Raw genomic sequence first — 16,432 nt, forward strand, 5'->3', positions numbered from 1 at the left:
GCACTATGTGGAATGCCTGGAGTGCCTTTCCATTTAAGGTCTTGTACACCTTGGTTGGGATCCCGTCTTTACCGGGTGCCTTGCCTGCACTCATTTGTTTAATGGCTTTTTGGACTTCCTCTATTGAAGGAGGGACATCAAGTTGTTCAATGGTGCGGTTTTGGGGGATCTGGTCAAGGGCGCTTTGGTCGACTGAAGAGGGTCGGTTGAGAAGCTGACTGAAGTGTTCTTTCTACCTGTTGCTGATGCCTTTTTTATCTTTTATGAGAGTGTCACCATCAGAGGATAGCAAGGGGGTGGTGGTGGGTTTTAATGGCCCATAGACAGTCTTGAGGGCACTGAAAAATTGTTTGTAGTTTTTTGTATCAGCAAAATGTTGGACTTCTTCTGCCTTTTTTCCCACCATCGGTCTTGCATCTTCCTGATCTTATGTTGCTCTGTGGCTTGGAGAGACTTGAATCTGTCCTTTTTAGGAGCAGAGTTTGGGTTATTTTGCCACTCCATAAAGGCTTTGTTCTTTTTGCTCAATAGGTCTTTAATAGCAGTGTTGTTCTCGTAGAACCAGTACTGGTGGTTGCATTGTTTTGAGCCTAGGACTGTCTCTGATGTTTCCTTCACTGCATCTCTGAACTGGTTCCATTTCTCGGTTGAGCTTCCAGTGAGTGGTCATTTGGCAGACAGCTTGTCATCCAGGCAGGACTGGAATGTTTGCAAATAAGATGGATCTCTAAGACGATTCATGTTGTAAAATGTGCGAACTGTCTGGGTGCATTTTGGATGGCGAGGCGCAATGCGCATTTGAAGAGTTGCTCTAACCAATCGGTGGTCTGTCCAGCATTCAGCTCCTCTCATGGCTCTGGTGATCTTTACATCCTGGATGTCTCGCCGGCATACAATAATGTAGTCAACGAGATGCCACTGTTTTGATTGTGGGTGCATCCACGTTGTTTTATATTTGTTTGCCATTCTGAACACAGTGATCATGATGGTGAGTTCAAACTCTGAGCATTTGCTGAGTAGCAGTAGGCCATTATTGTTCATTTTGCCCACGCCATGTTTGCCGAGCACTCCTTTCCATCTTTCATGGTCCTGGCCAACGCAGGCGTTGAAGTCTCCCAGTAGTATCAGCTTGTCATTTGTGGGCACTGAGTGCAGGACGGCACTCAGGTCAGAGTAGAACTGCTTGATGGTCTCCTCTGTGCTGGTCAGTGTTGGGGCATATGCACTGATGATTGTGGCATACAGGTCTTTGCTGAGAGGCAAACGGATCTTCATGAGCCTCTCGCTGATGCCCACAGGCAAGTCTGGCAGCTGTTTGAACAAACTGGTCTTGATGGCCAGGCCAACACCGTGGATTCTGTCTTCATTTGAGGTTCTACCTTTCCAGAAGAAGGTGTATCCAATGGTGGGTTCGCTGAGTGATCCCTCTTCTGGTAAGCGTGCTTCGCTTAGGGCTGCGATGTCGATGTTATATCGTGCCAGTTCTTTACCAATTAGAGCTGTTCTTCTCTCAGGTCTTGGGGTATTCTCTCTATCAAGTAATGTTCTGATGTTCCATGCTCCTAGTAGGAGTTTCTTTGTATTTTTTCTTTTATTTCGACTGCTTAAAGGGGATGACCCGCCAGCCGCAGTGTGCTGACCAAGTGTTTGTAGGGCAGGCAATGTTTGGGACATCTTTTCTAGTCCCCTCCCTTGATTAGGGTGAGCAGTGCTGTCCTAGAGAGGGCTGCTCAGTCGCCCAGGATGCTGCCGAACGTCCCTGCTGCCCACAGGGCGGAGAGACCACTGGTCCATGGGCCGCCTACATGCAGGATCGTGACTACAACTGCCAGTGGTCACCTCCACCTGTTGCATCGTCACTCCCCCATCACCGCAGGTCTTGAAGAGGGTGGACGAGGTTAGGATAGATGAGTGTGCACAAAAACACTTGTGCGGGAAGGAGATTTAAGTGGAAAAGCCGATGCACAGAGACAGTCCCACTCTCTCGGCATTGGAAGCCTGGGTCCAGTGGCACGAAAAATTGTTACGTCTGGAGACTTCCTCAGCTGCATTGGATGGCTGTGTTGTCCTTTGTGCTCCAACACGCCCTAAGCACTCCACAGTGCTTTGCTGCATCGCCCTCTCAGCCATTGAACCTTCTTATTAGTTTCTTCCATCTGTTCAGCCAAAGCAGTCTTCACATGCTGGGTGAGCTGGCTACCCTCACAAGGTTTAGCCGGCCTGTCGAAGCCGTTGTCCGGGGTGTGGCTGCTGCCACATGCTAGCAGCTACTGGGAGCCACAAGTGAGAGCTGGGTGTCAGGTGAGGGTCAGAGGCTGGAGAGTTGCCCTAGGAGGGCATGACAAGCCCTCCATACCAGAGATACTACCCCTCCCTGAGCATCCCATACACCCCTTTCATCTATATCATATATAAATATCAACCCTAGCCCTAACCCTAAAGGAATATTACATTCAACTTTCAAAATTGACACTACCTTCTTTACCCAATGATACCATCATTCTCCTCCCCTACACCCCAATTCTGGGTTAAACTGTCCAATTCTAACCTTGCTAGTAGAACTCTGGAGAACTGTAGACAAAAATATCTATTAGATTTATCATCCTGTAGTAAGTCACACTGATGGATGTTAATTAGTAGCTGTGGGAAAGAGTCTTGAAGACTACATTAACCCTTTTCCATTTCTGAGGTAAAAGCAGGCAAAAACAGAACCTCTTGTCTGAGAGAGGAGAGGAGAGGAGAGGAGAGAGGAGGGGAGGAGAGGGGAGGGGAGGAGAGGAGAGGGGAGGGGGGAGGGTGGAGGGGAGGGTGGAGGGGAGGGGAGGGGAGGGGAGGGGAGGGGAGGGGAGGGGAGGGGAGGAGAGGAGAGGGGAGAGCAGAGTGTGGCTCTGTTATTTCTGTGTTGTTTTTCCTGGATATCTTCTATTCTTCTGTTTTGTGTGTTCCTCGGGGCATCCTGTAGAATAAGGAATTCTATGAGCTGTTTGAGGTCGGGAATGAAAAGAATGCAAGTTCTGGGAAGTGATGATACTATATTATAAGTTCAGCACCAATTTTCTCTTTAATAGCATCTTTTAGATCATTTTCTTCATATTCTCAGTGCCAAGCTCAGAGTGGGCACTGGACAGATAGTTAATTTAAAATTTTACTTACTAAAAATATTTAATTAATGTTTTCTGATTGTTTGAATCCTCTTATGTTCTCTTGGATATGCCTGGGTTATAGGATATAGGCCTCTGACTATTGTCTCTGTTGCCCATTTGCTGCTTGGGCTTATGCTATACTTTTTTATGCCTCCGTTTATTCATATGTACAATGAAGTGGTTGGCTTAGATTATGTATAATGTACCTTCTAACTTTAACATTCTCTAATTCTACAGCTCTAACCAGATAAAAAGCTGTCCTGTTCATAAGTAAACCACTGGTCCCTCATTGCAGGAGAGAGGGGGATTCAACTGGTAAGTGAAGAACAAAAGCTGATGAAGTTGAGGCCAAGAGGGTCAAATCTGAGAGGTCAAGCCAGAAGGCCTGGGTTCCGGAAGGCTGAGGTACTGAGAAAAGGAGAGTAAAAATCCTTAAAACTAGAAGTAGAAAAAGAAGACTAGATGCCAATCACTTTATTAGTGTCCTAGATTTTTAATAAAAATTTTTTTATTATACAAAACACTTACATATTGGTCATTATTATAAGATCACACTCATACAAAACCAAAACCCCAAAATAAAAATGTAAATACACTGTGAAAGACAGTATGCTTTGATCAGCATTCATCTGACTCCAACAGTTTTTTCTCTGCAGGTGGATAGCATTCCTGATCATAAGTCTTTCAGGATTGTCACAGATTATTGTATTGCCAAGAATAGTCAAGTTTTCATAGCTGATCATCATACAATATTGCTATTACCATGTACAATGTTTTCCCAGGTCTGTTTATTTCAATATGCATCATTTCATGTAGATCTTTCCAGCTTTTTCTAAAATCATCTTGTTTATCATTGTTTATTAGCACAATAGTATTCCGATACCAACATGTACCACAATTTGTTCAGCCATTCCCCAGTTGATGGACATCCCCCTCACTTTCCAATTCTTTGCCACTACGAAAAAAGCTGCTATAAATATTTTTGTTCAAGTAGATTCTTTCTCTTTTTTAAAAAATCTCTTTAGGATACAGACCTAGTACTGGTTTTACAGGATCAAATGATAAGGACAGTTTTATAGCCCGTTGGGCATGATTCTAAATTGCCTTCCAGAATGGTTGGATCATTTCACAACTCCACTAGCAACACATTAGTGTCCCACTTATTACATCCCCTCCAACATTTATCACTTTTCTTTATTTTTATTTATTGGCCAATCTCATAAGTCTAAAGTGGTACCTTGGAGTTGTTTTGATTTGGATTGCTCTAATCAAGATTGATTTAGAGCATTTTTATATGATTATTCATAGCTTTGATTTATTCATCTGAAAACTGCTTTGTTTATTTGTCAAATCTAGGATGGTATTGTAAATTTGACTTAGTTCTCTATAAATTTGAGAAAATAAGCCTCTATTAGAGAAATTTGTTATAAATTTTTCCTAGTTTGCTGTTTAACTTTTAATTTGGTTCCATTAGTTTTGTTTGTAAAAAAGCTTTTTAGTTTAGGATAATCAAAATTATTCATTTTATATTTCATAATTCTCTGTATCTTGTTTGGTCATACATAAATTCTTCCCTTCTTCAAAGATCTGACAGGTAAAATATTCTATGTTTCCTTAATTTAGTTATGGTATAATTTTTTATATCTAAATTGTATCATTTTTATATCTAAATTATATATCCATTTTGACCTTATAGATATTATATATATATATATGTGTGTATATATATATATATATATATAAAATGTGAGATATTGGTCTATATCTGGTTTCTGCTATACAGTTTTGCAGTTTTCCCAAGAGTTTGTTTGTTTGTTTGTTTTTTAAATAAACCCTTACCTTCCGTCTTGGAGTCAATACTGTGTATTGGCTCCAAGGCAGAAGAGTGGTAAGGGCTAGGCCATGGGGGTCAAGTGACTTGCCCAGGGTCACACAGCTGGGAAGTGTCTGAGGTCAGATTTGAACCTAGGACCTCCCGTCTCTAGGGCTAGCTCCCAAGAATTTTTATTACACAGTGAGTTCTTATTCCAAAAGCTGAGATCTTTGGGTTGATCTATTTCATTGATCTACCATTCTATTTCTTAGTCATTACCAGATTGTTCTGGTGATTACTGCTTTACAGAGGAGTTTGAGATCTGGTACTGCTGGCCATCTTTTTTTCACATTTTTAAAATTAGTTCCTTTGATAGTCTTGATCTTTTGTTCTTCCTCTCAACATGGAATCTAGAAACCCCAAACTTGTAGCCTAAGGTAAAAAACAAATCCAGTCAGGTGGGGCCAAGCCCAAGCCAAGTGACTCTTTAGGATGGTACTTTAGGGTCCATTATTCAGTCTGAAACTGCTAACCTGAGATTCCCTTTAGGGTGGATTCTCAGGAGAACAGGGACAAGTACAAGCTTTGGAGTCTCCAATTTACAAGCCAGTTCTAAAACTTGGGATTCAACAGATCTTACTAGGCTAAAAGTTTGGAGTTTCTAGATTCCATGTTGACATTTCCGATGAATTTTGTTATTTTTTCTAGTGTTATAACATAATTTATTTAGTAGTTTGATTGGTATAGCACTGAATAAGTAATTTAGGCAAAATTGTCATTTTTATTGCATTAGCTCTGCCTACCCATGAGTAATTAATATTTTTCCATTTGTTTAGATCTGACTTTATTTCTGTGAAAAGTTTTGTAATTTAGTTTATATAATTCCTGGGTTTGTCTTGTTCTTTTATAATCCTATTCTTCCTTGCTTCTTTTTTTTTCCTTTTAAGCATTATTTTATTTGGTCATTTTCAAACATTATTCATTGGAAACAAAGGTCATTTTCTTTTCCTCCCCCTCTCCTTCCACCCCTCCCATAGCCGACGTGTAATTCCACTGGGCATCACATGTGTCCTTGATTCGAACCCATTTCCACGTTGTTGGTATTTGCATTAGGGTGTTCATTTGGAGTCTCTCCTCAATCATATCCCCTCAACCCCTGTAGTCAAGCAGTTGCTTTTCCTCGGTATTTTTACTCTCACAGTTTGTCCTCTGCTTGTGGATAGTGTTTTTTCTCTTAGATTCCTGCAGATTGTTCAGGGACACTTCATTGCCACTAATTGAGACATCCATTATGTTTGATTGTACCACAGTGAATCAGTCTCTGTGTACAATGTTCTCCTGGTTCTGCTCCTTTTGCTTTGCATCACTTCCTGGAGGTTGTTCCAGTCTCCATGGAATTCTTCCACTTTATTATTCCTTTGAGCACAATAGTATTCCATCACCAACAGATACCACAATTTGTTCAGCCATTCCCCAATTGAAGGGTATCCCCTCATTTTCCAATTTTTTTTGCCACCACAAAGAGCGCAGCTATGAATATTCTTGTACAAGTCTTTTTCCTTATTATCTCTTTGGGGTACAAACCCAGCAGTGCTATGGCTGGATCAAAGGGCAGACAGTCTTTTAGCACCCTTTGGGCATAGTTCCAAATTACCCTCCACAATGGTTGGATCAATTCACAACTCCACCAGCAATGAATTGATGTCCCTACTTTGCCACATCCCCTCCAGCATTCATCACTTTCCATAGCTGTCATGTTAGCCAGTCTGCTAGGTGTGAGGTGATAACTCAGAGCTGTTTTGATTTGCACCTCTCTGATTATAAGAGATTTAGAACACTTTTTCATGTGCTTGTTAATAGTTTTGATTTCTTTATCTGAAAACTACCTATTCATGTCCCTTGCCCATTTATCAATTGGAGGATGGTTTGATTTTTTGTACAATTGATTTAGCTCTTTGTAAATTTGAGTAATTAAACCTTTGTCAGAGGTTTTTATGAAGATTGTTTCCCAATTTGTTACTTTCCTTCTGATTTTAGTTACATTGGTTTTGTTTGAACAAAACCTTTTTAATTTGATGTAGTCAAAATTATTTATTTTACATTTTGTGACTCTTTCTAAGTCTTGCTTGGTTTTAAAATCTTTCCCTTCCCAAAGGTCTGACATGCATACTATTCTGTGTTTGCCTAATTTACTTATAGTTTCCTTCTTTATGTTCAAGTCATTCACCCATTCTGAATTTATTTTGGTGTAGGGTGTGAGGTGTTGAGCCAAACCTAATCTCTCCCACACTGTCTTCCAATTTTCCTAGCAGTTTTTATCAAATAATGGATTTTTGTCCCAAAAGCTGGGGTTCTTCCTTGATTCTAAAGCTTCTTTGTATTTAAAAGGGTTTTACTTTTAATGGAGGGTTTCAAATTTTCTGGGTATTTCAAATCTTTGGGAAGGTATATATCCTCAGGGTGTAGGGGGTGCTTCAAGAGCTTTAATAGATGTTTAGGTACTCCTAGGAGTTAGGGGTCTTTTAGGTTCTTTCCAAAACCATGTTGTCCCTGTAGGACCAACCCATTTCTGAAGTCTTTGATGACCCTTTGAAAGCCTACAATACTATACACACTTGAACAAAATTAGTTGAAATCTTTCCCCAACTGGGTGCACAAAATTCCTTACATCTGTAAAACAAGCCATTATCTGAATGAAAAATCATGTTGGAAAGAAATATTTAAAGGTATAGAAGACAAGGAATATATGAGTATAATTAGAACTAATAGCAATGCTGAAGAGGACTTGCTTTCTAAAAGAAACAATTTGTCTTAGAACAAACAAGTGGTTTAATGTCTCAGTTTCAAAAGTGTTGCCTTTATTTCTGGAGAAGACTAAGTGGGGACATGACCAATATTTTTAAGCATCTGAAGGGCTATCATGAGAAGAGAGATTAAACCCATTCTGTGATTCTGTGTGGCTTCCGAGGACATGTCTAGGACCAATCAGGAGAAATAAAAGGGAAGCAGATTTCAAATTAACATAAGGAAGAATTTATGGTTACAATGGGGATTCCTTTCATGTAAGTGTTACACTAAATGGTCAATGAAGTCCCTTCCAACTAGCTAGCTGTGATCCACAGAGGTTTGGGATGTAAGGGAGCTAAACTGGTATAAATTCTGAGAGACATTTTTCAATCCCAGAATGACTCCCCATCCATTTTTCTCACATACTGAGGGCTGCAGGGACATTAGTTTTCCATTCCATTCCTCTCCCCCCCCCCATTGTTTTCATCAGTAATTCTCTCTTCCCCTCTCCCACAGACAACAATACAGTTTCACAATATCTCCCCCATTATACTATTCCTGAAGAAAATATTTGGCTTGGAAAACTAAGCAGAAATAGTTGCTGGGTTCCATAGCAATTGTTTAGCATAATGAACAGAGTAAAAAAACAAAACAAAACAACCTGAGATTTAGTAGGATGGGATCCATGACTGGAAAAGAATGAAACAGTAAAATATTCGAAAGAAACAGAATAGACAAAGAGATAGTGGAGAAGAACTGTTTTTAGAGTAAGAAAAAAATACTTGTGAAAAATCCTAAGAACTAGAGAGAAAGAACATGTTGTATACAATTTGGGATTTTATGAATTAATGGAAGGAAAAATAGAAGTCATATTATGGTAGAAAAAAACTACAGACTACCCATCCAGAAGGAAGACATAGATTAGGATTTCCCATTGGACACTCTTTCACTTAGAAGTGACAGGGATTTATTAAACTCCTACTGTTATGTTGGGAATACAAAGATGGAAAATGACATACTTTCTGCCCTCAAAGAACTTGTAATCTACTGGAGGGAACATTATGTATAAAAATAACTATCAGGCAGAATGTGACAGAAACAAAGAAGAGATCCAATAAAGTATGAAGGAAATAGACCTTTTGGCTGTGGGATCAAGAAAAGGTTCATGGAGGATGTGGCAGTAGAGTTGGGCTTGAAGGACAGAAAGGATGTAGAAGGGAATGGATTCTAGACATGAGGATTTGAGACAGCAGAGGGCAGGATGATATAATGAACTGTATAACAATTTAGTTTGATTATTGTACAGGAAATGCTTGACTGAGATTCTGGAAGTCACAACAAGAGTAGAAGGAAGACTGAGGAATGTGGCCATGAAAGGTCAAGAAGATGATGAGAGAAGGGAATTTCAGATCTTGAAGGTAGAACAACTTCAGATGAGAATCAGGCCTAAAGTGGCACTATCCTACTCATGGGCGACTGAAGCAACCTGGAATTGGAGGTCGGGGGGTTGAGAACACTGAAGAATTGGAAGACCTAAGTATTAAAAGGATCACTAAACACACACACACACACACACACAGAGGGAGGAAGAGGGAGAGGGAGAGAGAGGGAAAGAGAGGGACTACAGAAAAGTATTAAACCAAATTTCAGTTACATTTCAGAGGAAAATCCAGGTTTCTAGGAATTTATACAAGGGCTCTGATGTGAAAACCAAAACAGTCCCTCAGAGTGGGGTAGAGTAAGGCAATAATTTATCCATGAAATCCAACTACATTCTGAACAAAATTCTACCTTACAACATATCCAATAAATATCTAGCCTTTATTTGAAGACCTCTAGCAAGTAAGGATTAAACTTTTCTAAAGATGGACCATCCTACATTTGGATAGCTCTAATTATTTGGAATTTTCCTTTCAAGCCTAAATCTGCCCTTTTGTGGCTTCCAACAATTGCTCCCAAGGTTTTGCCTTTGGGGGCTAAGTAGAACCGATTTGATCTCTCTTTCACAGTCCACAAATATCTAATGATATCTATCACATTTCTCCTAAATTATCTTTTCTTCAAGCTAGATATCCTTAATTCCTTCAACCAATCAACACATGGCATAATCTTAAGGCCTTTCATCATCATAAGTGCCGTCACCTGGAAAGGGAGAACTCACCTCCAATGAAGAGGAAATTAAGGCAGTCATTAAAAACTATTTTGCCCAAATATATGGCAATAAATATGCCAATCTAGGTGATATGAATGAATATTTACAAAAATATAAATTGCCTAGATTAACAAAAGAAGAAATAGAAATCTTAAATAATCCCATATCAGAAAAAGAAATTGAATAAGCCATCAAAGAACTTCCCAAGAAAAAATCCCCAGGGCCTGATGGATTCACAAGTGAATTCTATCAAACATTAAAAGAACAGCTAATACCAATACTATATAAACTATTTGACAAAATAAGCAAAGAAGGAGTTCTACCAAATTCATTTTATGATACAAATATGGTACTGATCCCAAAGCCAGGCAGGTCAAAAACAGAGAAAGAAAACTACAGACCAATCTCCTTAATGAACATAGATGCAAAAATCTTAAACAGGATACTAGCAAAAAGACTCCAGCAAGTCATCACGAGGGTTATTCACTATGATCAGGTGGGATTTATACCAGGAATGCAAGGATGGTTCAATATCAGGAAAACGATCCACCTAATTGACCATATCAACAAGAAAACCAACAAAAATCACATAATTATCTCAATAGACAGAAAAAGCATTTGACAAAAGAACACCCATTCCTATTTTAAACATTAGAAAGTATAGGAATACAAGGGACTTTCCTAAAAATAATAAACAGTATCTATCTAAAACCATCAGCCAACATCATCTGTAATGAGGATAAACTAGATGCATTCCCAATAAGATCAGGAGTGAAATAAGGATGCCCATTATCACTTTTATTATTCAACATTGTACTAGAAACACTAGCAGTAGCAATTAGAGAAGAAAAAGAAAATTGAAGGTATTAAAATTGGCAATGAGGAGACCAAGCTATCACTCGTTGCAGATGACATGATGGTCTACTTAAAGAATCCTAAAGAATCAACCAAAAAGCTAGTGGAAACAATCAACAACTTTAGCAAATTTGCAATATACAAAATAAACCCACATAAATCATCAGCATTTCTATATATCTCCAACACATCTCAGCAGCAGGAATTAGAAAGAGAAATTCCATTCAAAATCACCTTAGACAATATAAAATACTTAGGAATCTATCTGCCGAGACAAACACAGGCACTATATGAACACAACTACAAAACACTTTCCACACAACTAAATCTAGATTTGAGCAATTGGAAAAACATTAACTGCTCAGGGGTACGACGAGCTAATATAATAAAAATGACTATCCTACCCAAATTTATCTATTTAGTGCCATACCCATTGAAATTCCAAAAAACTTTTTTACTGAATTAGAAAAAAACATAAAGTTCATTTGGAAGAACAAAAGATCAAGGATATCCAGGGAAATAATGAAAAAAAAATACAAAGGAAGGTGGCCTTGCAGTCCCAGATCTCAAACTATATTATAAAGCTTGGTCATCAAAATAATTTGGTACTGGCTAAGAGACAGAAAGGAGGATCAGTGGAATAGACTTGGGGTAAGTGACCTCAGCAAGACAGTTCATGACAAACCCAAAGACCCCAGCTTTTGGGACCAAAATCCACTATTTGATAAAAACTGCTGGAAAAATTGGAAGACAGTGCAGGAGAGATTAGGTTTGGATCAACACCTCACACCCTACACCAAGATAAACTCAGAATGGGTCAACGACTTGAATGTAAAGAAGGAAAAAAGAAATAAATCGTGTGAACACAGAATAGTATACATGTCAGACCTTTGGGAAGGGAAAGATTTTAAAACCAAGCAAGACTTAGAAAGAGTCACAAAATGTAAAATAAATAATTTTGACTATATCAAATTAAAAAGGTTTTGTACAAACAAAACCAATGTAACTAAAATCAGATGGGAAGCAACAAATTGGTAAACAATCTTCATAACAAAAACCTCTGACAAAGGTTTAATTACTCAAATTTACAAAGAGCTAAATCAATTGTACAAAAAAATCAAGCCATTCCCCAATTGATAAATGGGCAAGGGAAATGGATAGGCAGTTTTCAGATAAAGAAATCAAAACTATTAATAAGCACATGAAAAAGTGTTCTGAATCTCTGATAATCAGAGAGATGCAAATCAAAACAACTCTGAGGTATTACCTCACACCTAGCAGATTGGCTAACATGACAGCAAAGGAAAGTAATGAATGCTGGAGGGGATGTGGCAAAGTCAGACATTAATTCATTGCTGGTAGAGTTGTGAATTGATCCAACAATTCTGGAGAGCAATTTGGAACTATGCCTAAAGGGTGATAAAAGACTGTCTGCCCTTTGATCCAGCCATAGCACTGCTGGGTTTGTACCCCAAAGAGATAAGGAAAAAGACTTGTACAAGAATATTCATAGCTGCGCTCTTTGTGGTGGCAAAAAATTGGAAAATGAGGGGATGCCCTTCAATTGGGGAATGGCTGAACAAATTGTGGTATCTGTTGGTGATGGAATACTATTGTGCTCAAAGGAATAATAAAGTGGAGGAATTCCATGGAGACTGGAACAACCTCCAGGAAGTGATGCAGAGCGAAAGGAGCAGACCCAGGAGAACACTGTACACAAACTGATACACTGTGGTACAATCAAACAAAATGGACTTCTCCATTAGTGGCAATGCAATGTCCCTGAACAATCTGCAGGGATCTAGGAGAAAAAACACTATCCGCAAGCAGAGGACAAACTGTGGGAGTAAAAAACGCCAAGGTAAAGCAACTGCTTGACTCCAGGGGCCGAGGGGATATGATTGGGGATGTGGACTCCGAATGAACATCCTAGAGCAAATACCAACAACATGGAAATGGGTTCGGATCAAGGACACATGTAATACCCAGTGAAATTGTGTGTTGGCTATGGGAGGGGTGGTTGGAGGAGAGGGAGGAAAAGAAAATGATTTTTGTATCCAATGAATAATGTTTGAAATTGACCAAATAAAAATAATGTTTATTCAAAGAAAAAAAAATAAGTGCCATCACCTGAGAGGCAGCTTGGTGGGTCAGGATTTTGAGATCAGGTCTAGAGATTGGAGGTCCCGAGTTCAAATCTGACCTCAGATACTTCCTAGCTGTGTGACTCTGGGAATGTCAGGGTCTAAAAAAAATGCCATCATTTGGAAGTTCTCTAGCTTACCCTAGTCCTTTCAGAGATGTGGTACCCAGACTGAATACAAATTCCAGCTGTAGTCTAAGCAGGGCAGGCAGAGTATGGTCGGATTACTACTTCTTAATATAGTTCAAGATCAGATTGAATTTTTGGGCTGCTATGGTCATATTCTTGACTCCTATTTGACTTTTAGCCCATTAAAATCTCTAGATATATTTTCTGCCAACATCTATTTAGCCATGTTTGCCCCACTTTGTACTTATGAAGTTGTTTTTTTTTTAACCCAAAATTAAAATGTTATTAGATTTAGTTCAATGTTCTCATTTATCAAGTCTTACTGGATCAAGTCATCTAATATATTAGCTATCCCTCTTGGCTTTGTGCCATCTGAAATCTGATAAACACATCCTTATTAATTTTACCCAAGTCACTGATAAAAATATTTAACAGCCCAGGACCTAGAACAAGTCTGAGGCATCTAGGGCATCCACCACAGACCCCCTTACCAAGCTGATATCTAACTAATAATAACAATCTTTGGGTCTGGCTCTACAGTTAGTTCTAAAATCATCTACTATCCAGAAGAATATTCCTGGTTGAATGATTTGGGAGTATAAAGTTATAGTGGGGTCCCAGGAAGCAGCAGAGTTCATTGTCTTAGGGATCAAGGAAAGAAGAAGGAGGGAATGCCCATCCTCCTAGTCCCTCAGGTTTTCAAGTTAGAAGTCATCCTCAACTCCTCACTATCTCTCACCCTTTATATCTAAGCTATCATCAAGGCCTTTTCATTTTAAGTCTCTTGAATATACTCCCTTCTCTTCTCTGATGCTGCCAACACCAGTGTAGGTCTCTGAAATACTGCTATAATCTGTGGGTGGGTCAGCTTGCCTCAAGTTTCTCCCACTCCAATTCATTCTCTATTCTGCCATCAAAGTGATTTACCTAAAATCAAAGTCTGATCACATTTATCCCCTACTCAACAAACTCCAGTGGTTTCCTATTGCCTCCAGGAGCAAATATAAATGCTGTGTTTGGTACTCAAAGCCCTTCATAACCTAGCCCCTTCCTATTTTTCCAGTCTTCTTTACATTGTACTTTTCACCATCATACTCTTAGATCCAATGATACTGACCTTCTGGCTGTTTGACAAACAAGGCACTTCCATCTCTTGGCTCCAGGCATTTTCCAGGCTGTCTCTCATCCTCGGAATGCTCTCTCTCTGCTCTAACTACTGACCTTCTTAGCTTTCTTAGTCCCAATTAAAATTTTACCTTCTACTGGAAGTCTTTCCTAACCTTCTTAATTTCAGTGTCTTCCCTCTGTTAATTACTTTCTAATATCTTGTACAAAGCTTGCTTTGTATATATTTGCTTCCTTGTCCCTCTCATTATACTGTGAACTCCTTGGGAGCAGGGGCCCTCTTTTGTATCCCTAGCCCTTAGTGCCAATGCCTGGAACATGGTGGACACTTAACAAATACTGACTGATTGATAGGGAGGCAAAAGTAGTCTCTCTGGCTAACCAGTTTCCTGCTTGGAGTACTGTTTCTAGAGGAAAATACATTTAGAATCCTAAATAAGGGGATCAAGAAACCATCTCTTTTTGTATCAGGAACATTCCTTTCCAGGTTCCCTCCTACTCTCATATCTTCTCTGAACCATCTCCTGCTCTTTTATACCTCAGGGTCTTTATTCAAGCTGCTCCCATCCCTTCATTGTATTTTTCCCCTTTGAAGTCTAGCTTCAATGCTACCACCTTCACAAAACCTTCCCTAATCACAATAGAGTTCTTGAGCCCAGGACATAAGCTTCCTTCTTGGATCTCAAATAGCTCTTTGTTTTACACCTGTCTATGCATACCATAACATCTCTCCTAAATTGTCTATTTTTCAATGTACACAATGGAACATTGTGTCCTTTATCTCCCTATTAGATTATAAACTATAGGAGATCAGGGGTTATGTATTTTGTAAATGACATTATAGCTTTTTCAATATCAAGTATAGGGTCTTTCCACAGTAGGTACTTGATAAGTATTTGTTAAAGGTGTGAAGATAGGATTAACTCTCCCCTTGTCTACTTTTAAATTTAATCAACCAAAAGCAAGACACCCCTACTTCACATTAAGTAGGGGAGGTTCACAAACCACTTGCTAAAGTGGTTTACACCCACAGATCCCCTGGTTACCATTAAGCAAATTTAAAGACTACAATTTGTCACCATAAAGTGGAGGAAGGGACAGGAAATGATGTAAAAAAGGTCTTTAAAAAGGGTCTAAACTTCATGTGAGAAAGTCTTCCCAAGGTCTTTGAGCTCTTGAAGGATCTTGGACTGGGATGGCAAGGTGGAGCTATGACTTGAGTGAGTGAAAAGCTGACTCCTTTCCTGGATTCTGGCGAGATTAGTTCCCAGAGAGGCCTCTCTTCTTTAAGGAGGCTTTGTGAGGGAAACTCTTGTTATATTCACCACAAGCCCTCCAGCTGAGGGTCCTCTGGCTGAGGGCTAATTAGTCCTGACTGGGTTGAGCCAGGGGCCAGAGGGGCCAGAGAAAATACTTAGTGTGTTCGATTAGATATCTTACTCTACCCTTTTTCATATTTCCCTACTTTCACTCTTCCTCTCTTTTTGTAAATAAAACTGATAAAAGTCATTTTGACTTGAGCTGTATTAATTATTTTTTAATCAGCAACCATATTCTCTTATATTTAGTCCAGCCATAAATTTAATCCCTACAAAGAAATAAGTGGTAAGAAATATCCATAAATTGGACAGACCTAACTAAAGAACTGCCACTACTGGCCCAAAGTGCTCAAACTCCAAAAAGTTGATGTATTAGTACCTACTAAAGAAGTGGAATTGTTTCTATAATAAAGTGCTGGAGTAAAGGACAGTCTTTGCTTTTTTATCACACCAAATTACTCCACTCAGCTTCTATGACAATGAAAAATAAGTTTAAACTTACTTCTACTTGCCTTATTCACTCACATGAGAGGAATGCAATCATATCTGCAGTTAGGAAAATGCACTGGACTCAACATAAATACTAGTAGTTATTATACCTGTTACTTGCAGTTATGAAATACCATGTGATTACATTTATTACAAAGTATTGCACTAAATAAAGATAGAGTGATTATGACTAGATGGATGAGGAATCCTAGGAGTTGGATACCTCTAGTATGAAAGATATCAAAGCTATGGCTAATTAAGGAATAATGGAAACCAAAGGTCAAATTCTTACCTCAGTTCCTGTTTCCCGCCAGTCCCAGGACCGACTACCTCCTGGCCACACTTTGCAGTCCTTATAGGTTGTACTACAATCTTGTACTTTCATTTGACCCCAAGAAAGGGAAGCAATTTTAGGGGAAGACATAATGGAGCTGAATTAAAATCTGAAACAAAGGAGGTCATATATGTAGTCAGTTT

At 39.1% G+C, this 16,432-nt stretch overlaps 1 protein-coding gene across 4 annotated transcripts in view; it reads right to left on the bottom strand.

The window, feature by feature from the left end:
• The window catches only part of AAMDC (adipogenesis associated Mth938 domain containing), a 123,460-nt gene that overhangs the window by 64,796 nt on the left and 42,232 nt on the right, over positions 1 to 16,432 (bottom strand). For all 4 annotated transcript variants that reach the window (XM_007490902.3, XM_007490901.3, XM_001363180.4 and 1 more), the window contains one exon: positions 16,248 to 16,398. In XM_007490902.3, coding sequence (XP_007490964.2) covers positions 16,248 to 16,379 — 132 coding nt within the window. In that variant the 5' untranslated portion in view covers positions 16,380 to 16,398. The remainder of the gene's footprint in view (positions 1 to 16,247; positions 16,399 to 16,432) is intronic.

Source organism: Monodelphis domestica, chromosome 4 (assembly GCF_027887165.1).
Source record: "Monodelphis domestica isolate mMonDom1 chromosome 4, mMonDom1.pri, whole genome shotgun sequence".
Taxonomy (NCBI): Eukaryota; Metazoa; Chordata; class Mammalia; order Didelphimorphia; family Didelphidae; genus Monodelphis; species Monodelphis domestica.